The 24,468-nt window shown below is 39.3% G+C and overlaps 1 protein-coding gene across 4 annotated transcripts in view; it reads right to left on the reverse strand.

Moving 5' to 3' along the window:
* The window catches only part of prex2 (phosphatidylinositol-3,4,5-trisphosphate-dependent Rac exchange factor 2), a 407,250-nt gene that overhangs the window by 248,615 nt on the left and 134,167 nt on the right, over nucleotides 1–24,468 (reverse strand). For all 4 annotated transcript variants that reach the window (XM_072254160.1, XM_072254142.1, XM_072254151.1 and 1 more), the window contains 4 exons: nucleotides 17,641–17,790; nucleotides 15,627–15,771; nucleotides 10,388–10,488; nucleotides 436–539 (listed from right to left, as the gene is read on the reverse strand). In XM_072254160.1, the coding sequence (XP_072110261.1) occupies nucleotides 436–539; nucleotides 10,388–10,488; nucleotides 15,627–15,771; nucleotides 17,641–17,790 (500 nt within the window). The remainder of the gene's footprint in view (nucleotides 1–435; nucleotides 540–10,387; nucleotides 10,489–15,626; nucleotides 15,772–17,640; nucleotides 17,791–24,468) is intronic.

A 24,468-nucleotide genomic window follows, 5' to 3' on the forward strand; every position in this document is an offset into this window, starting at 1 on the left:
TGATAGGTTCTTGATTGGTCACAGAATCAAAGGTTATGGGGAGAAAGCAGCAGAGTTGAGCTAAAGAGAAAGGGAAAAAGGATCAGGCATGATCGAATAGCAGAGCAAACTCGATAGGCCAAATGGCCGAATTCTGGTCCTATGTCTAATGGTCTTACAGTTTTATGGAAACATCAATAATTACCTTACTGAAAGGTAAAACAGGCATATGGTCCTGTTTCTCCTGTTTCTATTTCTTATTTCTTTACATGTTGTCAATCAATGAAAAATTGTGCAGTTAGGGCACAGAAACTATTAAAATGGCTATTTGAAAACGTGCTTAAACAAAACTGCTTAAAAAGTACATGCATAAATTCTATACAATCTTTCATTCCTTTAGATTTTCAACTGCATAAAGTATTAATATGTAGCAAATGATCTTCATGAGATCTGTACCTTCGAAATAACATCTTGAATTTCACATCTTGGATGGTATGTTCCATCATCATATCGAAATCTGTACAGCATATGATCAGGTTTAAACTGGTGTTTATCTGTTACTGAATATCAAAGTGTATTAGTCAAAAATGAGCACCCACAGAGATGACAAGAATATTGTTTAAAACTGCACAGTTGAACAATAATAATTAATTCAATATGCATGTCATTTATTAATTCACTAAAATATAACTTAATAGTAATTCAGTGTGCATAAATCACTGAGATGTTTCTAACATTTCAATTTCTAATACAGAGCTATTTACCAATTAATTTTGTTTATGATTTATAATTGTAAATCACAGTTACACAGTGATAGTACTTGAATTCTAAAGAGGATTCTAAAAATGAACCTATTTAACATTCAAACTGTGATAAATAATATGCAAGTTGCTTCTGCATGCTGTATCAGTAGTTATGTATATGCTAGTCATAATTACACAAAACCTTTAATTGATGTGCATGGAACTATGGGAACAAAGTTTGAAAAATCACACAATAGATATATTTACAAATACACCTGTGACCCAATGACAATTTCAAACTTAAGCAGGCAAAATTATTTCTGTCCCTAGGGAGAACTAGGCATCCTAAATATCTTGAAGCAAAGGAGGTTTAATTACAGCTACATTATATTTTATATTAATAAATTAATATTTATAATAAAATATTTGATTTTATATTACAAGTTTGCAGTTACAGCCAAAAGCAGAAATGAGGAATATTTAAAGTTTAAGAACTGCATGCAAAGAAACTGTACACATTGCCTGTACACAATGGAAAAGGTTCAGTTGGATCCCACTGTCTAATTGTTATTTTCTTTGCAGTTGAACAATTAATTTTCTGCTTATATTTTATACAATATAATTACTTATATACAAGTAACTCTGCTTCAAAGTTGAAAGTACAGTTATTTTCATAGTATGTATACATCATACAACCTTGAGGTTCATCTCCTTACAGGCAGCCATAAAACAAGAAACACAAAAGAACCCATTAAAAAAAAGACCAACAAGATGTGCTTCCTAGTGGTCACAGTATGTATATGCGATTGTTTAGTGTGCCCCCCCTAGTGATTACATTTGTATAATTCTGAAAAGCACTGGAAGATTTTCCTGGTGCGGCATTATTTAAATAAGGGCTTTCTAAATGGCTGGTTCATAGATGTAAATTTGTATGGAATATTTCTTATCTATTTATAAAAAAAGCTGTTCTACATTGGACACCATCTGTTTTCTTTTGCTACTAGCCTCTGTTCCTGTTACTGTCCATTTTAGATTTTCTTTGTTCTAATAATGGTAAATAAAATGATCGTAAAGCAACAGGTCCTGCGCCTCTTTGCAGACTTATGAAAGAACCTTGGACAAAAAGCATCAAAATCCAACAATTGGCATAGTAAGCAGGATGATTGAATAGATTTATGGACTTGGAACAATCCAGGCAAAGTTGAATATTTTCAGCATGCAACAAAAACAGTAAGAACTTCCTCTGTTCCAATACATCATTGCTTGGAAATTAGGAGTAAGGACACTCATTCATTGCTATTTAAAAAAACAGATCTGTTAAAATATCATTTGCAAATAAATTTTGGTTGAACAGCATTCTAATTTGATTGAAGGACAATCCATTAAAATTTCAGTTGCCTGGCATTACATTCAATATCTTGTAAAACTCTGGTTGCACAATCCATCGGTTGCAATCCATTAAGCAGGGAAGTTGTCAATTCATGTGCTGAAAATGCTCAACCACTCAACAACCTGCTGAAGGGCAGTAAGTGGTCATACAATCCTATGGGCTCATTATGAAGAACAACTGGAAGCTTTCCAAACTTTGAAAGTGACATTGTGTACTTCACCTGTATTAGGAATCCCCGATACAGTTGAACTATTTACCCCATATGTCAACAAGAAACATGGCTACATGATGGCAATCTTAACTCAAAACATGGAGGTCTGCAGCATCCTGTTGGTTATTATTCTGTTGAATTGGATAATGTAGCATTAGGATGGGGTCTGTGTCCGTGAGCAGTGCAGGAAACCTATCCGACTGTCATAGCTATTTCTAGCATCATGTTTGATCAAATTTTAAATGTTCAACATTCACACTTAGTACACACATTACTGAGAATGAATAGGGCCTCTCAAGTAACAGCTGCTCGGAGGTCCAAGAGATCTACTGTTCTTGAGGCATCTGATACCATCAAACAACAAGTGAGTCCAGGGAACCCAGCAACACTGCTACCATTGGACACGGAAGACTATGATGACCACAACTGTGCAAGAATAATAGCATGCCTTAAAGATGCAAATTATTACAAAGAAATGGCTTTATCAAACCCAGATCTGATTCTGTATACTAACGACTCCTCAACAATTGAGAGAGGAATTTGAATGGCTGGATGAGTCATTGTTTCTGGAACTGATGTGCTGACAGCAGGATGCATGGCTCCTGGTACCTCTGTGCAAGAGGCAGAACTAAAAGCTTTGACTGAAGCGTAAAAGTTGGCATAAGGAAGATCAGCTAATATCTACACTGATTCTCGATATGCTTTTGGAGTTGTTAATGAGTCTGGGAACTTATGGAGACAAAGAGGATTTCTTACAGCTGTACGAACCCCAATCAAGAATGCAATTAGAACAAGGGAAAATAAAATATCTTATAAACCTCTTGAAATAAATGAAACCTTTAAAATATTTTTCTCTGAATTATATCAATCAGAATCCCAAAATGATGTTAATGAGATAGAAAGGTTTTTATCACAAGTTTCTCTTCCAAAATTGAATTTGGAAGAACAGAGGGGATTAGATATGCCTTTTACATTAAAAGAAGTTGAAGAAGCTTTAGGATCACTCCAAAGTAATAAATCTCCAGGAGAAGATGGTTTTCCACCTGAATTTTATAAAAAATTTAAAGATTTATTATTTCCTCTTTTTATGGAACTAATACGTCAAGCAGAAAAAATACATAGACTTCCAAAATCTTTTTCAACAGCGATTGTAATAGTATTGCCAAAAAAGGACAGAGATCCTATGAAACCAACATCATACAGGCCTATTTCTTTATTGAATACGGATTATAAAATAATAGCAAAAATTTTATCGAATAGATTATCTAAATATATACCAAAATTAATACATATGGATCAAACAGGATTTATTAAAAATAGACAATTGGCAGATAATGTAACTCGGCTACTCAGTATAATTCATTTGGCACAAAAAAGGGATGAGAAGAGTATAGTAGTAGCTTTGGATGCAGAAAAAGCATTTGATAGATTAGAATGGGATTTTTTATTTAAAGTATTAGAAAAATATGGGTTAGGACCATCTTTTATAAATTGGATTAAAACTTTAAATTCTAACCCTAAAGCTAAAGTAGTGACAAACTCTCAAATTTCAACACCATTCCAGTTAAAAAGGTCAACTAGACAAGGTTGTCCACTATCACCTGCTTTATTTGTATTGGCGATAGAGCCATTAGCAGAACTAATTAGAATTGATCCAGATATTATGGGTTTTAGAGTTAACCAAGAGGAATATAAAATTAATCTTTTTGCCGATGATGTTTTGATATATTTAACAAACCCACAACATTCGTTACATAAATTATCTTCTAGATTGGATGAATATGGGAAGGTATCAGGTTACAAAATAAACTGGGATAAAAGTGAAATTTTACCTCTTACTAAAGGAGACTATAGTCAGTGTCGATCAGTAACCCAATTTAGATGGCCAGTAAAGGGTATAAAGTATTTAGGTATAAGACTTGATAATGATGTAAAGAATTTATATAAATTTAATTATTTGCCACTGTTGAAAAAAATTCAAGAAGATCTTGACAAATGGATGATACTACCAATAACATTAGTAGGTAGAGTCAATGTTGTAAAAATGAATATATTTCCTAGATTACAGTATTTGTTTCAAACATTACCAATACAATTGCCACAGAAATTTTTTCAAGAGTTAAATAAATGTGTGAGAAAATTTCTTTGGAAAGGTAAAATGTCAAGAATATCATTGGAAAAACTGACATGTAAATTTGGGTTAGGAGGATTACAACTTCCAAACTTTAAAAATTACTACAAAGCAAATCAACTTAGAGTTATTGCATCTTTTTTCGATGATCAAAAACCAGCATGGATTAAAATAGAACTAGACAAGATAGGAGAAAATAAACCTGAAGATTTTATATATAAATGGGAATCTAAATGGATACGGGAAAAGAAAGAATCTCCTATATTAACACATTTGATTGATCTATGGAATAAGATAAATGTTGATAAGGAAACACAGAAATCTCTATTAGCAAGGAGACCTTTGTTCCAAAATAGACTTATTCCTTTTACAATGGATAATCAACTTTTATATAATTGGTACCAAAAAGGGATTAAATTTATAGGAGACTGTTTTGAGCGAGGTATATTGATGTCATTTGAACAATTAAAGGATAAATATAAAATATCTAATAATACTTTCTTTTGTTACTTTCAATTAAGGGCTTACTTAATAGGTAAGCTGGGTCAAACAATGTTTTTGCCAAAGCCTAATGAAATTGAAATTTTAATTCAAAAAGGGAAAATTAAAAAATTTATTTCTTGTATGTATAATTTGATTCAAGAACAGACAATTAAACAAGGAATCCATAAGTCAAAGCAAAAATGGGAAACAGATCTGAATATTAATATTGATGAAACAAATTGGTCAAGACTTTGTCTTGACAGTATGACAAATACAATAAATGTTTGACTTAGATTAGTACAATATAATTTTTTACACCAATTATATATTACACCACAAAAAATAAATAGATTAAATTCAAATCTATCTGATAAATGTTTTCGGTGTAATCAAGAAATTGGCACTTTTTTACATTCTACTTGGTCTTGTTTTGAAATACAACCCTTTTGGATAAATTTAAGAGTCTTATTGGGACAAATTACTGGAATTCAACTTCCACATAACCCTGTATTATTTCTATTAGGTGATATTGAAGGGATAAAACCGAAACTTAAATTGAATAAATATCAGAAAGAATTTATAAAAATTGCATTGGCAGTAGCTAAGAAGACTATAGCAGTTACTTGGAAATCTGATACGTATTTAAGTATGGATCGTTGGAATAATGAAATGGCTAGTTCTATTCCACTTGAAAAAATTACTTATAATTTAAGAGAGAAATATGTAACATTTTTGAATATTTGGCGCCCTTATTTACAAAAGATAGGATGGCATATTTAAGTGCTCCGATAGAGACTTTGGTTACTTGGGGAAAGTAACGAATAATTATACCAAATTTATTTTGAATCCCATGGAGCATGTGGAAACCTTCCAATAACCAGGCGGTTCTTTTCTTTTTTTTCTCTTTTCTTCTTTTTAGGTAGGACATATATGGGAGGGGGGAGGGTTAAGGGGAGGGGGGGGTGGGTAGATTTTATCTTTTCATGTATTCTTTTTGAAAATTTAATAAAAATTATATTAAAAAAATAAAAAAAAAGAATGTCCAACTGGTACAAATACTTATGACGTCACACAACAACTGTCAGAAGTTGTTCTATTACAATGTAAAAACCACTTCAAAATGACTACAATGGAAAGTCATAGGAATGCATTGGCTAATAAAATTGCAAAAAGGGCATCACGGAAAGAAGTAAAGAAAATAAAAGTACCAAGAACATGTGCAGTGAATCTGACAACTGGAATTATGGAAATGAAGTTGAACTCTGTATCATAGACAGACATACAAGATATTTGAGAGGTTCAATCTCAATGCTCTAACCAGGAAATATGGTTCTGGAAGGAGAATAGTGGGAAGTTAAACAGTGATGGAGTTTGGAGATACGGCACTAGTCATAAGCTAATAGCTCCAACTACATTGCTCCCTTATCTGGCACGGCAGAAACACTCCCTAGGGCACATTGGAGTGTAAAAGATGATCGGCAGATTCACCCAGTGGGTGTGCATTCCAAAGCGCGAGGCTCAGCAGTCAAGCTCGATAAATGCTTGAATTATGTATGACATACAGGTATCCCCCGCTTTTCGAACGTTCGCTTTACGAAACCTCACTGTTATGAAAGACCTACATTAGTACCCTATTTTCACTTTCAGAAGGTGTTTTCACTGTTGCGAAAAAAATCAGCGTGCGATAAAAGGCAGCGCGTGCCCCGAGCAGCCGCTCTCCCCTGGATTCGGAACTGCAACCTCACCGGCATTGCTTCAACACATGCCTGTGAGTAGTCATTTGCAAGATGAGTTCTATGGTATCGGAAAAGCCTAAAAGAGCTCGTAAGGGTGTTACACTTAGCGTAAAACTAGACATAATTAAGCATTTCGATCGTGGTGAACGAAGTAAGGACAACGTGAGTTTGGCTTGTGGAAGCTGATGAACATGATGTTGAAGAGGTTTTGGCATCCCATGACCAAGATCTGATAGATGAAGATCTGATGCAATTGGAAGAAAAAAGGATAACAATCGAAACGGAATGAGTAATGATAAAGTACGACTTTAATTTTGAAAGGGTACATCGGCTTAGAGGATATTTGCAGGATGGCTTGAGTCCTTACAAAGAACTGTGTGACAGAAAAATGCGCGAGGCTCAGCAGTCAAGCAAGCCTTCCACATCAGCCACAGCAGACGACAAACCTCGACCTTCGACATTGAGGCGGGCAGAGATAGAAGATGACCTGCCTGCCCTAATGGAAACAGACAATGACGAGATGACACCCCAGTGTCCCACCACCCCAATCCCCAGGCTATGGACAGATACCGATTCCCTTTGAATGCAACGGTAGCTGGGAGGCACACAGCACATCTTTAAGAAAAAAGCCGAAATAAACATGCTAATTAATTAGGTGCTGCTGACACGTAATTGTCGGCCCAGATCAGAGATGACGCAATCGGAAATCGGCACTGATCTGGGCCAACAATTACGTGCTGGGCGGCACCTAATTAATTAGCATGTTTATTTCGGCTTTTTTCTTAAAGATGTGCTGTGTGCCTCCCAGCTACCGCTGCACCCCTGCATGCTTCACGGCAATGTATCGCTCGGCGGCCTGGAGGGTGGGGGCCACTGGACCACCCAAGCTCCGACTCAGCCTAACACATCATTATCAGTGTGCTCAGCGCTGTCTTCCCAATTCCAGTAAGTGATACTACACTGTACATACATTATTTCTACTTTATATCAGCTGTGTATTTTTATGTGTTATTTGGCAGCTTCATAGTTTAAAGGTTACTGGAGAGCGCTTGCACCGTGTTTTTGCCAACAGCACTTGCGTGAGATTTTCTGCTGACGGCGCTTGCGCGAGATTTTCGCTACGGAGAACAGTGCAGTAATGATTGTGGAAAAGTATTTCTACTTTATATAGGCTGTGTATTTATCATATCATTCCTGCTTTTACTATATGTTGCTGTTATTTTAGGTTTTATGTGTTACTTGGCATGATTTGGTAGGTTATTTTTGGGTCTGCAAATGCTTACAAAATTTTCCCATATAAATAAATGGTAATTGCTTCTTCACTTTACGATATTTCAGCTTACGAACTGTTTCATAGGAACACTTTACCTTCGGATGGCGGGGGAAACCTGTACCAGAAAACAAATCCAGGATCAGTGGAAAAGCTATCAAAACTAAGTGCCCTGCCCAACCTGGTCAAGCTTACTACATTTCTTTACCAAAGTGTCGAGGATACTCAGATGTACTGGTAATAGTGGACAATTTTTCAAGATGGGTTTAAGTTTAAGCAAGAAGAGCCACTGCCACAGGCACAGAAAAAATTGTGATCAAGGACTATACTCCTAGATGGGGATTGCCATGTCACATTGACTCTGATCAAGGCACACATTTCACTCAGATCATTTGTCAAGAATTATGTCAACTGATGAACATTGAATTTAAAAACACAGACATGAGGAAATCTGTAGATGCTGGAAATTCAAGCAACACACACAAAAAATGCTGACGAACACAGCTGGCCAGGCAGCATCTATAGGAAGAGGTACAGTCGACGTTTCCGGCTGAGACCCTTCGTCAGGACTAACTGAAAGAAGAGATAGTAGGAGATTTGAAAGTGGGAGGGGGAGGGGGAGATCCGAAATGATAGGAGAAGACAGGAGGGGAGGGGTGGATCTGGAGCTGGAAAGTTGATTGGCAAAAGGGATACCAGACTGGAGAAGGGAAAGGATCATGGGACGGGAAGCCACATTGAATGGTCTTTTCATTGTCCACATCACCCAGCATTTTCAGAACAAGATGAATGAGTATGGAATCATCAAATAACATCAAGTATCAAGAGAAAGGCATACCATGGCCTACAGCTCTTCCTATAGTCTTATGTAACATCGCAGCAACCCCAAACAACAAAACTAAAGTAAGTCCATTTGATGTGGTAACAGGACATCCTACGTCATTGCTAGGAGCACTCAATCTCAAAGAGGCTAATATACATACACATTATGGCAGACAGTTTAGTTAACTATTGTGTGAAATTAACACAAGCTGTCCAGTCTGCTTCTTAGCAGGTTTCTGCTGCTTGGAGTGATCCAATAGGAGGAGGACACACCCTGATTCCTGGTGAGTGGATCCTGATTAAGAAACCACATAACGATCCACTGGAGAGCTCAATGGGAAGGTTCTTATCAAGTGCTGTCGCCAACTCAGTGGTGAAGGTAGACGGCAAAAGTAAATGGATACACGCCAGCCACAGCAAGTGAGCTAAAGTGGCACTTGAGGAGGACAATAAGCACTGTAGTTAATGTGCTAATGATAATGCTTATGCTGCTGGTCTGTAGTAGTGAACAAATCACTAACCAGCCAGAAGACTTCAAGCAAATCAACAACTACTGGACGTTATGAAGTTTATTCTGATATTAGTTGTTGTTACATTTTTTACAATATCTCCTACTTACGAGTACTAATATTCCTACTAATATGTTTTATCATAGTTTACATCTTTTTTACATGTACTGTATAACAGTCATTAATAGAATAGTTCAAACTCACGTAAGTATGCCTAATAATCTGCCTAACCCTGACATAATCCTGTGAATACTTTGAAGAATATGTCCTTTAATAATTTTATAAATAAGGTAGTGTTTGATTACTTTATACTTGATGTAGATACCACAAGTTTTTCTACCTCTGTATTTTCAGATGTAATGAATCTAAATGTGTGATTTAGAATCAAAGGGGTGATTGTTGAATCTGACTGTATAATTGCTATTTTCTCTGCAGTTTAACAATTAATTGTCTGCTTGTGTTTTATTTAATTACTTATATGTGAGTAATTGCTTAGTATGCTTCCTAGTGGTCACAGTATGTATATGCAGTTGTTCAGTGTGTCCCCTAGTGGATACATTAGTATGATTCTGGAAAGCTCTGGAAACTTCTCTTGGTGCTGCATTTTTTAAATAAGGAGTTTCTGACTGGCTGACTCTTATCTGTAAAAATTGTAATGGAATTTTTCTTTTCTACTTCTGTAGTAGAAAAAGAGCTGTTCCACATTGGTCATGTTCTTTTTACTTTTGTTTCTCCCTTTTGCTACTATGCACCGCTCCTGCTACTGTCTGGTTTAGATTTTCTTTGTTCCATGCCTCTTTCCTGACTTCTGAAAGAACCTTGAATTAAAAACATCAGAATCCAACAGACCCTTCGAATAATTGTTGGAGTGAGATACATTTTAAGTCACAGGGAGTGATTATAAATTAATATCAAAGTAGACCTATGTATACAGCTATATAAGGTCTACTTTGATATCCATTCATAACTTGTGTATGGCATGATCTACCTAATGGTATGTAACCAGAAGTTTTTCACTGTATCTCAGCACAAGGAACAATAATAAACCAATAAAATCAATATATAATGCTTCATATGTCCAATCAGCCAAGTACTAACCCCAACGTCACTCACCATGATGGATGATTCCGTTCTCCAACAGCGCTTGGCCCAGATGAACTCCTTCTTCAGGTCTACTGATCTCTTTAATTTCCATCAGCCATGCGACAAACTCACTAAAGTATAAAAGCTATGCTTAGTTCCTATTAAAAATATTGCTGCTCCCAAATAGCCACTCAGTACTCTACCACATGCTGGATTTTATCCTCTCAGAAAACAGAATGCAAATCTCTGAAACTGGCTTTGATTCGCAGTTTTCACTGCAGCCTTCAAATATCACTGACAACCACTATGTAGATTTGGGTACACGCGAGAAAATCTGCGTATGCTGGAAATTCAGGCAACACACACAAAATGCTGGTGAATGCAGCAGGCCAGACAGCATCTATAGGAAGAAGTACAGTCGACATTTCGGGCCGAGACCCTTCGTCAGGACTAACTGAAAGAAGAGATAGTAAGAGATTTGAAAGTGGAAGATTTGGCTAGTTGTGATCATTGAAACATTGTTAAAGATGTCCTGATAAATATCTAAATTTTCCTCAACTGCACTGCTCCAAAAAGCTGGCCCACCCACCTCACCAGATTATACGTGGCAGCAGAGCAGGAAGCATGCTTTTCATTACTGATTTTTCCAGCTCATAGGAAGTCAGAACGAGGATGGTAGCCAGTAGGTTTGCAACACGCTTCGGTGACATCGTCAGCCCTTAAGTCTCTAGACCCTCCTGATATCTGGTTGAAAGATAACAGGAGATTCAATATGCATGAATTCCTCACAGTGCCCAGATCAAACTCCCAGGGACCAGCCATACAAAGAAGGCCTATCATGGTCATTGAGGCAGTCAGCACTGATTAGTCTGAGCACCCTGAAGAAGACTTTAAGACCACAAGACATAGGAGCAGAATTAGGCCATTTAGCCCATCGAGTCTACCCCGGCATTCCATCATGGCCGATCCCGGATCCCATTCAGTCCCATACACCTGCCTTCTTGCCATATCCCTTGATGCCCTGACTGATCAGAAAGCTATTAACTTCTGCATTAAATATACCGATGGACTTGGCCTCCACCACAGTCCATGGCAGAACATTCCACAGATTTACTACTCATCGGCTAAAAAAATTTCTCCTTACCTCTGTTCTAAAGGGTCGCTCCTCAATTTTGGGGCTACGTCCTCTACCTCTGGATACCCCCACCATAGGAAACATCCTCTCCACATCCACCCTAATTAGACCTTTGAACTTTCAGTAGGTTTCAATGAGATTCCCCCCGCATTCTTCTAAACTCCAGTGAGTACAGGCCCAAAGTTGCCAAATGCTCCTCATATGTTAACCCCTTCATTCCTGGAATCATCCTTGTGAACCTCCTCTGGACTTTCTCCAATGACAACGCAATGTTTCTGAGATATGGGGCCCAAAACTATTGATAATACTCCAAGTGCTGCCTGACTGGTGTCTTGTAAAGGCTCAGCATTCTCTGCTTGCTTTAATATTCTATTCCCCTTGAAATAAATGCCAACATCGCATTTGCCTTCTTTCCCACAGACTCAACATTTAAATTAACTTTCTGGGAGTCTTGCACAAGGACTTCTGAGTCCCTCTGCACCTCTGATGTTTGAACCTTCTCCCCAGTTAGGTGATAGTCTGGGCTATCGGTCCTTTTACCGAAGAGCTCGTAAGTTCTCCTTTGATGCAAAAAGATATAATCTCAGTACTGCCCCACCAGTTTAGAGGTTGAATGTGTCATTGACAGCTGAAAAAATGACCTCATATGCAAACAGAATCTTTGTTGAAGTACTAAACCATAGCATCAATCTACTTCTATTGTGAAGATATTGACTATTCTGCAGTTGAGGACAGCATGCAGACAGGTGGTAATGGTGACCATCTCCAGAAAGGGAGATAAATCCAATGTTGCAATGCCTAATGTCACCATGCTGTCTGCCTCAAGGAAATGCATTGTAATGTTCCTTCTCAAACGCCATCTCAGAGTGGCCAAAGAGCTCCTCTGAGAGATGCTGTGCTGATTCCTTCATCACAAGGTTCAATTTCATTTTATGTTGATTTCAGAAAATATGCAGTGACAAGCACCAGCCACTACACGATACAAGGGATGAGGTCCTGCTCAATGAACATAGGGAGTTTGAAGTTAAATTAGTAAGTTAAGAAGCAGGGTAGTAATCTCCAGATTACTCCCAATGCCATACGTTAGTGAGGTTGGAAATGGAAGGGTAGGTCAGATATGGCTGAGAACATGGTGCAGGGGGCAGGAATTCACTTTCTTGGATCACGAGGATCTCTTCCTTGGTAGAGATGATAAGTACAAGAGTGACAGGTTGAACTAGAGAGGAACTAGTATCCTAGCAGGTAAATCTGCTAGTGATTGGCAGGGTGGTGGAACCTGAGCAGGAGCTAGTCATGGAATAAATCAACAGCCAGCAAGAACAAGTCTAGTAACCAGGATAGCCAGGGACATGGTAAAGGTAGGGAAGAGAATACTCAGTTAAACTGCACTTATTTCAGTACCTAAGGTTTAACAAAATGGGAAACATCACTCTAGTGGGAACTTGAAGAACAGTTGTGCAGGAATATTACTCACAGCTATAAGAATGATGGAGGGCATGTGCTGTAATGAGAGGTTGGACAAATTTAGGTTGCTTCCTCTGGAACAGCGGAGGCTGAAGAGAGATCTGATGGAAGTTTATGTGAGGTGTAGGTAAAGCAGACAGACAGGGTTGAAGTGTCTAATACTAGAGGGCATGCATTTAAGGCGAGTGGGGAGTAAGTTCAAAGGAGATGAGGGGCAAATGTTTTACACTGAGGGTCGTGGGTGCCTGGAATGCAATGTCTGGTGTGGTGGTAGAGTAGATACATTAAAGACATTTAGATAGACACATGAATGTAAGGAAAGTGGAAGGATATCGACATTTTGCAGGCAGAAGAAATTAGTGTAGTTGGCCATTTGTTTACTAATTTAACTGGTTTGACCAAGGGGCCTGTTCTTGAGCTGTACTGTTCTATGTTCTAAACATGACAGGGCAGGTAACTAAAGTGGGTGCCAGGGTATACTTTGGCTGTAGTGACTATACTTCTATTAGTTTTAAGACAGTAATAGAAAAGGATAGGTCAGGTCCACAGGTTAGGGTCCTAAAATGGAGCAGGTCCAATTTTGGAGGAAATTAGTCAGGATCTAACAGAGGTCAATTCAGTGAGCTTGCTTGAAGGAAAATGAACAAATGGCAAGTGGAAGGCTTTTTAGAGTGTGATAACAAGTGTCCAAGAGCAATATGTTCCTGATAGGGTAGAAGGTAAACCTGGCAAACTTAGGGAACCCCGGCTAACAAGGAATATTGGGGCTCTGATCAAGTGAAAGAAGGAAGCATATATTGGGTGAGGAGGTTGAAATCGAGCAAATCCCTTCATATCTAAAAGATAATTAAGAATACCTTTAATAGGGAAATCAATAGGACAAAGAAGGTATGAAATGGTTAAGGAAAATCCAAAGAGATTCTACAGCTATATTAAGAGTAAAAGGGTGGCTAGGAAGACAGTAGATCCCCTTAGAGATCAGCAGAGTTAGCTATGTTTTGGACCACAGGGGGTGGGTATGATTTTAACAAATATTTCTCTTCAGTAGATACGGAGGAGAAAAATAATATTTGCTCAAGAGATACGGAAAACAAGTGGAGCTGTTTTGGAGAACATTCATATTACCAGGGAGGAGGTATTTTAATCTCACAGCACATTAAGGTGAATAAGTCCAGCATCTGACTGAATGAATCCTGTGACCGTGGGAGGCTAGAGAAGGAGTCCTTGCAGGGATATTTGATTCATTGTTTACCATGATTGAAGTTCCCAAAAGCTAGAAGGTGGCAAATGCTGTTCCATTGTTTACAAAATGTAGCAAGGGCGAGCCAGGGGACTACAGAATGTTCAGCCTAACATCAGTGGTAGGGAAATTAGTGGAGGTGATTCCGAAAGACAGGATCGAGCAACATTTGGATAGTTAGAGTCTGATTAGGAGGAGTCAGCAGGCTTTTCTGTGTGGAAAGTCATGGTTGATGAACATTTTAGAGTCTTTCAAAAGTAACTGATAAGGCAGATGAGGATGGCACCGTGAATGTTGTCTATTTGGACATTAGGAAGGTCTTCGGCAATGTCTCACATGACAGTCTAGTCTGGAAGTTCAGATGCCAAAATCTAGTAACAGCTAATTAGGTAGATTCAAAGTTGGCTTGGAGGTAGAAAGAGGAAGGCGGTGGCTGTGGTTGTTTCTTGCAATGGAGGCTACTGGTATGCCACAGGGGTTTGAATTGAGATCCTCATTTATTTAAATGAGTTGGATGCTCAAGATTTAATCAGTAAGTATGCAGATGACACAAATTTAGGAGGCGGTGTTGATAGTGAAGAAGCTTATCGTAGATTACAAGGGGTTCTTGATCAGTTACAGAAGCGGGCCAAGGAGTGGCAAATGGATTTCAATACAAATAACTCTGAGGTGGCGCAATTAGGAACGTCAAACCCGCGTAGGACTTATATTATGAATGGTAGGGCTCTCGGGATTATAATGGAAGAGAGGAATCTAGGAGTACAAGTACACAGTTTGTTTAAAGTGGTGTCACATGTGGACAGAGTTGTGAAAAGGACATTTAGCATGCTGGCCTTGATCAGTCAGCACACTGAGCACAGGAGCTAAGACATTATGTCACAGTTGTATAACTCATTAGCGAGGACACACTTTGAGTACCATGTGCAGTTTTGATCACCCTGTTATAGGAAAGATGTGGTTAAACTGGAAAGAATACATAAAAGATTTACAACAATGGAGTGCATAAAAGGTTCACAACTGGAGGATCTGAATTACATGGAGAGGTTGGACAGAGTAGGTCTTTATTCCTTGGAAAGTGGGAGAATGAGGGGGCAACCAGATAGAAATGTTTAAAATTATGAGAGGCATCGATAAGGTGGATGGTAATATTCTTTTCCCTATGGTAGAGACATCCAAAACTAGGGGTCAGAAAATTGGAGTGAGAGGGGAAGATTTAAAAGGGATACAAGGGGCAAAATTTCCACACAGAAGGTGGTGAGAGTATGGAATGAGCTGCCAGAAGAAGTGGTTGAGGCACATACAACGGTGGCATTTAAGGCACATTTAAATGAGACGCGGAATATTTTCAAGAGAAGCAAAATAGAGAAAATGTCAGAGAAAAATTAAGTAACCATTGCCGTTAATGGAAATATTAAAATTTCATATCCTACCTGCCCAAAAAGCATTTTGGAAATGTGCTGAGTTTCCGTTTTCGGTCTTTGATTAAATTTTCCTGTTTACACAGCATATGGTATAACTTTTCCCCTTTCTCGGAGATCATCATCCAGGTATCTTGTTCCACGCCTAGTTTCAAACCTTGTGAGTACAATCCAAAATACATCATTGTTGCCGTATTATGAGTTTACATGTACATATGTAAATGTATTTTGCACAATTGTTTGTGTATTGTTTATTTAATAACTTTATTAAGTTTTGTGAGAGTTTACTGAGCTAATGCTACATGTTATTCACCAGTAACAGTAGAGAAAATGAGAATTATGTCTCAGGAAAATACTGTATATTGCTGTAATTTACAGAGGGCATGTATTCTGCCGCAACCAATTTGTTGTGAAGATTTTTTTTTGTAATTTGTATATATTTTTGATCACTTGAGTAAATGCTCTCAATGAGGAAACACCACATCACTGTCGTGATTATTTCTCCCCATTTTTCAGGGGCGTAACATTCATTGTTCTACAGTTCCACAAAAAAAACTGGTTTGTTCTCAACACAGAATATAATTGATGTTCTGCCATTAAGAATGAGATCATAAGACACAGGAGCAAAATTAGGCCATTCAGCCAATTGAGTCTGCTCCACCATTCCATCATGGCTGACCCAATATCCTTCTCACCCCCATTCTCCCACCCTCTCCCCGTAACCCTTGACACCCTTACTAATCAAGGACCTATCAACCTCTATTTTAAATAGATCCAATAACTTGGCCTCCACAGCCATCTGTGGCATGGCATTCCACAGATTCACCACCCTCTGGCTAAAAAATTCCTCTTTATCTCTTTTCCAAGGAAACATCCCTGTACTCTGAGGCTGTGCACTCTGATCCTAGGGTCCCCCGCTATAGGAAATATCTACTCCACATTCATTCTATCTAGGCTTTTCAATATTCAATACTTGAACTCGAACAGGTGGAGCATAGCAAGGAGTAGCATATCAACTATTTATCCGTGGAATATGGTAGAATATGCTTCTGGCATGAAACTCCCACAGTAACTGAGTCAAGTTAAATCTCAACTACCTACACTAGTCAAATACCATGGCTACAGGAGCAGATCAGACTGGTTATCCTGCAAGAAGAGACTCACCAGGTAACACAAAAATATTTTTCTGAGTATGAGTCAGGAGTATGATGGAATGCATTCATTTATCTAGATGAGAGCAATGCCAACTCTCAGGAGGCTCAACACAATCCAGGGCAAAGTAATCTACTTGTTCAACATGCCATAAGCTATTCTAAACTTTCACTCCCTTCTTCACCGGCACATAATTATTACATTGCATACCATGTACAAAATGCATGGTGATCACTCACACAAGCTCATCAAAGAGCAATTCCCAAATTACAACTTCCACCACGAAGAAGGTCTGAGATCTGCAAGATCCCCTCCAAGTTGCACACCATCTTGGAAATGTATCACAGATCTAGACCCTGGAACTTTCAACACAACAGAACTATGGGAGTTCCTTCATTAGTAGCATGTCAGTAGTTCAATAAGACAGCTCTCACCACCTTCACCAGGACAATCAAGGATATGCAATAAAAGTTGGTCTTGACACTAATGATAATATCCCAAATTAAAAACACGCTCTCTTTAGGTAGTCTGGTTTCCGAAGTTTGTAGGACAGCAGGGACTACTAATGTCCTGCAGTCATTTCCAGTCACAGTCACCTGCCTGTCTCTCCAAAGCGCTATCTCAGGAATGGATAGCCAGAACACCCATAAGTCACTGGCAGAGGGAATGTAGGCAGGAGCACTGACAAGAGTTTAGTTGCAAGTGAAGGATGCCTGAATGTGCGGCAGTGAGGCAGGGGCCAGAGGTCAGCTGGGAGAGGATCAAGGGTCGAAGGGAGGGGAGCTGAGGAATGATGGGAGGCAGAGGACAGCAGTAGAGAAGAGATTCTTTAATTTCATTAATGTTTAACAAAGACTAAAATTACACAGCTTACTCTTTCTTCGTTCTCGCTCCTTTAGAAAGGCCTCAAGCCATTCCTGTTTGTCTTCTGATGATTTTGCCATGCAGACGAACCATTTATTTTTGGCAGTGTTATGTATTTTCCAACCATTGATCACTGTATGACCACTGCTATGATAATCCGCTGGAGAGAAGAGCAAAGATAATTATGCACAACTTTGTTTTATATTTTAAACCTTAACCAAGGAAATATGTTTGAAATAGCACATAAATTCTGAAAAATTATGATCTCACTTTTTTTACTTATTTGATCATCTTATTTGAAGGTTATTGGGGTCTCCCTACCTTCTGTCCAAGACCTCTTTCAGAGTCAATGCCTCCAGAAGACACGGTATATCATTAAAGACCCCTCACACCCTCTCCATGAACTGTTTGTTCTTCTGCCATCAGGCAAACGTTACAGGAGCATCAAAACTAAAACCACAAGGCTACTAAACAGCTTCCTCCCACAGGCAGTCAGACTGCTAAATAGCTGCTCCACCTGACTCTGCTTTGGACGCTTTTAACTTGACTTTAACTGACATGTGGCTGTTGTGATTTACTATTTATTGTTATGTTTATTATTTAGTGTTGCATTTGTTATGTTATGATTGCACTGCTCCTGAGAAACGCTGTCTCATTCTGCCCTGCAGAGCTGATGCATGGTTAGAAAGACAATAAAGTTTTGTGAATCTTTTGAATCCACAGCATGTGGCATAAATTAGTATTGAATTATTCAATTCATTAATGCTGAAAATATATAGTTTTATAATGTAATTGAAAGTTCTTTATTCATTTGTGGGAAATAAATGAACAGTTGAATAAATGTAACACAAAGAACAATATCAAACCCCAAGAAGTTAATAATAGAAAAGGCTATTTCATACCTCATCAAGCCAAAAGCATTATACTGTTCGACATTAATTGAAAAAAAAGACAATTTGTATTAGTAATGTAGCCATTTCCCCATCAGCTGAATTCACTGGTTCATATTTCAGGATGTGGACCAAGCGATCGTATCAAGTAATTTAAGTGTAATGCCCTGGTTCATATTTTTTTTACTGTTAAGCTGTATGTATTTCATTTAGCAGTTCTGTAAGAGCAGTCAGTACTGCTGGCAGCTTGTTTGGGTCATTGTTGAAGATAAGGAATGTGTGCCATCCAGTTTGGATGGTAGAATTAGGGGGAGGTTTTCTTCATGAGGGACACTAAGGTTGCTCTTGGGGGGGGGGGGGGGGTTTGGTTCTGTGGGAGATGAAGAGAGAAGATGCTGGGAAGAACCAGTCGTTTGTTTGAGATGGATGCGAGCAAAGTTCAGAAGATGACGTGTGCTTTCATGTTGACTGAGGGCCCAGCGCATGAGAGACAGAGAAGTTCAAGACTTGGGCACATTTGACTGTTTTAATTAAAATGGGCCCTTTTCTTTTTGTTTCTCTTTACTAACCCTTTAGTTAAGTTAAGATTCATAAATATAATTCCTTTAATCGTATGCAGTGTCCTGTCTGTTAATTCATAGCTCTAATTTGTAACAGGGTAGCAAATTACACAGCATCCACACACACCGGGCTTTGGGGAAGGATAGCTGTCTCAATCTCATGAGCTTGGCGGGACCAGAGAGTGTTTTCCCAAGACTAATGCAGCCAAGGAAACCAGGGGGTTTCAAAAAGCACTAAGTAATATTTCTTAAATAACTCCAATGTCAAATACTTATTCTTTCCACCAGTCCAGAGCACTATTTGCAAACACAGATAAATCCCAACCGCATGGGATGGATGGGACTAGGGAGAATGATAGCTTGGCATAGAATAGATGGGCCGAAGGGCTTGCTTCTGTACTGTAGTGTTCTTTAACCCTGTAACTCTATGACTTGAAATAGGGATACTTAATCCATTGAAAACTGGTGAATTGCCGTCAAAAGAAATGTAAAAAGTAATTAAATATCAGATTCATTTCAAAACGTCCAACTTCCAAACAAAGACAGAGACAAGAACCCTATTCCCAGGAAATGGTTTGGGCCATTAGACTAATAGATTAAACTTGGTAGAACAAATTACTTTGCAACACACCCAAAACACTGGAGGAACTCAGCAGATCAGGCAGCATCTAAAGATGGGAATAAACAGTGGATGTTTTGTGCCACAACTCTTCATTGGGACTGGAAAGGAAGAGGGCAGAAAACCAGAATAAGAAGGTAGGGGGAGGAGAAGTATAAGCTGACAGGTGGCAGGTGAGGGGGGTAAGGTAGATGGGTGGGGGGGGTGATGTGAGAAGCAGGGAGGTGATAGGTGATAGGTGAAAGGCTGAAGAAGAAAGAACCTAATAGGACAGGACTGTGGAAAATAAAATAAAAAGAAGGAAAGCACCAGACTTGGAAGGACTGTTTAGGACCCTGAATGCTGGTGAGGGTGGAAGTATAAGGCCAGGTGTAGCACTTGTCACATTTGCAGGGACAAGCCTCCCCAGCAAGGTGGTACTTCACCTGGAAGCCTGTTGAGGTCACTTATTGCTTTCAGTGCTCCCACTTTGGCCTCCTCTACCTTGGTGAGACCCAGCGCAAATAGGGGAATCATTTCATGGAGCACCCTTACTCTGTGTGCTGTAAAAGGCAAGATCTTCCGATGGCCATCCATTTCAATTCAACTTCTTATTCATATATCCACATATCTGTCCACGGCCTTCTCTACCTCCATGATGAGGCCAAACTCAGATTGGAGTAGCAACACCACATATTCTATGTGAGTAACCTGATATTGATATCACTTACCTCTGTTCCCGCACCCCCCGCCCCTTCTTCTCCATTTTCATTCCCCATTCTGGCGATCCTTTCACCCTTCTCTTCCCCTCACCTGCCCTTATGACCTGCCCATCACCTCCCTCTAGTTCTCCACTTCCTTCCCTTCATTCCATGGTCCACTCTCCTCTCCTATAGATCCCTTCTTCAGCCCTTTATCTCTTTCACCTGTCTCCTCCCAACTTGTCACATCATCCCTCCTCCCCCACCCACCCTCCTTCCCCTCCGCCTGATCTCACCTATCACCTGCCAGAATTGAACCCCTTCCCCTCCCCCTCCTTCTATTCTAGATTCTGATCCCTTCGATTTGAATCCTAACGAAGGGCCTCAGCCCAAAACATAGACTACTTATTCCCCTCCATAGATGCTGCCTGACTTTGCTCGAAATTTCCAGTATCTGCGGAATCTCTCCTGTCTCTAACTTCCTTTGCATGTTTTTGTCCCAGAATAAAATAAAAGTACAGTATTTAAAGGATATTTTAAAGAAAATGCTAAAAAGCCATGTAGCTCTGCCTTTGGGAAATCCCTCCCAAACTTCAAGTTTACCTGCTTTCCTGCCATCAGAATGTCCCCCAACCACCCACCCAACCACCCAGCTACAAGGAACCAGATCTGAAGCGGACTGTTCAACCTCCCCAAGATCAGAACCCAATTGGATCATCTCCTTCAGGATCAAAACATCCGCTGGCTAATTGGGTTAAGAATTGGATCCCCTCCTCTCTTTATGCTATCCAGAAATAGCCAGGCCTTTACCTGTAGTGAGGACTGTTCCAGAATGCACTCTGTCCATCTGGAAGCCAGGCCTGTCAAAACAGGCTGAATTCCAGGCAAGTCTCTTAAATAAAAAGTTACAACTTACAATAGCTGTGGAATACCTAAGGTTCCCATCAGGATCTCTTTTTCACCCATCAGAAACCTTGCACCTGTCCAGATTTTTAACTTTTCCTGATATTGCATACTTTCAGTAAAAGAAGTGTTTTCAATAGAGCAAACTTCAGTATTGACTGGTTTAGCAATCTACTTAGTGCTGTATCTGAAAAAAAAAGTGATACACTGCAGCCAGAATGCAGCAGAAGTGGAAAGAATAAATATTTCAGGTAGCAGACTGAATGTTCGCTCAGTAGGATGCTTTGTCCCATATGGTGTTGTGCTTGGGTGGGTAACGTTTGAATTGCAGAGAGTATTCTACGACATACCTATTGTATCATTCACATGGTAGAAATAGTCTAAGGTGTCAGAATATTAATAGCTCAGATTCTATAAAATAAACAAGCAAGCAGTTCGTTGTGAAAGGCAGAAATTGTTGGGAAAATCTCATGAAAACAGTGCAGTGAGCTAACTACTTCCCAATGTAAATCTTGGTGGTTGAGGCTCTATTCCAGAGCCTGCACTTGTGTTCTATTTATAATTTTATTATGTTTACTTTCATGGTTAAAAAAATAACACTCATCATCAAAATATCTGTAGTTCAGATGCTACGGAAAATTATAATGATTTTGTAAACAACTGTTTTGTTTAACTTCTCCTTGTTTGTCCCCTTATTGCTTTGGCCACTCTGGTTTCTCCACGTGGAAAGAATGAATGTACTAATTGTGTTTAAAAAGTTTCCCTGGGTCCCTCGTTGTCAATGCAGAATCTTGCTGATATATCAAGATGTGACTGTCGCACGAATCATTTGTAAGATTACCTTCATTTTCCTGCCTAGCTATTATGTTTACAGATTAATTCTAAACTGGGCAAACACATTGGTTTATTCTCCTTCCCACATCCTTGTGGGAAATGTTAATCATAGAAAAAATTGTCCTGTGGGTAGAAGCTCAGAATTTCTTTGAACACTGCTTTCTATGATTTGGAGTTTGCGTTGCATTAGTCATAATGTTCAAAGCACCAAGTTGGTGAAGAAGGTGATTCCAGCTGTTATACATCTCGTACAATACATTCTCAGTGAAAATAAGTGAGTTCAGAAATTATTTGAAATATGTAAATTAATCTATGTTAACAAACATATGCTCAGTGGCTATTTTATTAGGTGCACCTGTGCATCAGCTCATTAATGCAAATATCTAATCAGCCAAGCAAGTGTAGCAACTCAATGCATAAAAGCATGCAGGCATGGTCAAGTGGTTCAGTTGTTGTTCAGGCCAAACCTGAGAATGGGGAAGAAATGTGATCCAAGTGACTTTGACCGTGGAATGTAAACACGAGGAATTCTGCAGATGCTGAAAATTCAAGCAACACACATCAAAGTTGCTGGTGAACGCTGCAGGCCAGGCAGCATCCCTAGGAAGAGGTACAGTCGACGTTTCGGGCCGAGACCCTTCGTCAGGACTAACTGAAGGAAGAGCTGGTAAGAGATTTGAAAGTGGGTGGGGGAGGGGGAGATCCAAAATGATAGGAGAAGACAGGAGGGGGAGGGATGGAGCCAAGAGCTGGACAGGTGATTGGCAAAAGGGATATGAGAAGATCATGGGACAGGAGGCCCAGGGAGAAGGAAAAGGGGGAGGGGGGAAAAACCCAGAGGATGGGCAAGGGGTATAGTCAGAGGGATAGATGGAGGAAAAGGAGAGCGAGAGAAAGAATGTATGTTTATAAATAAATAACGGATGGGGTACAAGGGGGAGGTGGGGCATTAGCAGAAGTTAGAGAAGTCAATGTTCATGCCATCAGGTTGGAGGCTACCCAGACGGAATGTAAGGTGTTGTTCCTCCAACCTGAGTGTGGCTTCATCTTGACAGTAGAGGAGGCCGTGGATAGACATATCAGAATGGGAATGAGACATGGAATTAAACTGTGTGGCCACTGGGAGATCCTGCTTTCTCTGGCGGACAAAGCATAGGTGTTCAGTGAAACGGTCTCAACTGTTCATTCATTTCCATAGAAGCTGCCTGACCTTCAGAGTTCCTCCAGCATTTTGTGTGTTGTGCTGCTTCTCTTCCTACATCTGCTGAGTATTTCTAGCATTTCCCGCTTGTAATTTAAATTTCAAGCGTTACATAGTGTTTCTTTTGTTTAGTTTCACTTCCTGATTCATGCAGATGGCAAATCAGTAAGTGTCAGGGTGTTACGGATTTAACAGTGCCTGGGAACTGGAGCTATTAGTAGTATATGGAATCTGGAGCTGCATTTACTGCCCTTAATCCCTGAGCATGCTCACTTAATGCATCCAGGTCCTTGAAGCTGAACTCCTCACACTGAGCTGCCTCGATTTCTTTTCTTCCTTCCTCCACATACATGAAAGGGTTATTGTGTTATAGGATTTATTCCTAATTTACAGTAGTGTAGGCTGCCTGTAACTCATGAAACTGTCCTAACACTGATGTCCATACAAGGAACAGCACGCTTAACCCAAAATAGGCCATTGGATCATTGTAATAAGTAGCTAGTACGGGTTGAGTACCACTTATCCGAAATTCCAAAATCCGAAAACCTCCAAAATCAGAACTTTTTTTGAGCGCTGACATGACATCACAAATAGAAAATTCCACAAGACGCTGGGAAGATTTCCCAGGTGATGTGCAGGTCTCTGCACACCACAGACAGTTCTGAGAAGTGGCTTCACAACTGTAATGAAAAGTGGAGAACACTGTATAAAGTGAAAATTTATGATCTCGATTGTGTATTGTAAAAGTGGATTTGTCAGCATCAGAGTGAACCTATGCTGCTTAACAGATCAGGAAACAAGATCTATCAAGGCAAACTGAAAATTGAAGGTAATCATAAATATTCTGGAGGCTTGTTGCAGAAGTAAAAGAAAGGGCACAGCAGTGAATTTTGAAAGTTCTGTGTCTGCTATCACAAAGCAGCAGAGAAATTCATTGATGAGTTTGCCAAGGTCATCGCTGACAGAAATCTAACCTGCTGAATGACTAGGTCAGTACATACGTGTGATGAGCAAGTGTAAGGCAAAGTCTGGTTACTGGTGGAAATTCAGAGTTGGGAATGATGGTAATCCCAAACATCCACAAATTGGCCACCTGGGTGGCCAACATAGTGCATCTTACCTTTCTGATAGTGCAATGTGCACATCATTGT

The sequence above is a fragment of the Mobula birostris genome, chromosome 1, assembly GCF_030028105.1.
Source record: "Mobula birostris isolate sMobBir1 chromosome 1, sMobBir1.hap1, whole genome shotgun sequence".
Lineage (NCBI taxonomy): Eukaryota > Metazoa > Chordata > Chondrichthyes > Myliobatiformes > Myliobatidae > Mobula > Mobula birostris.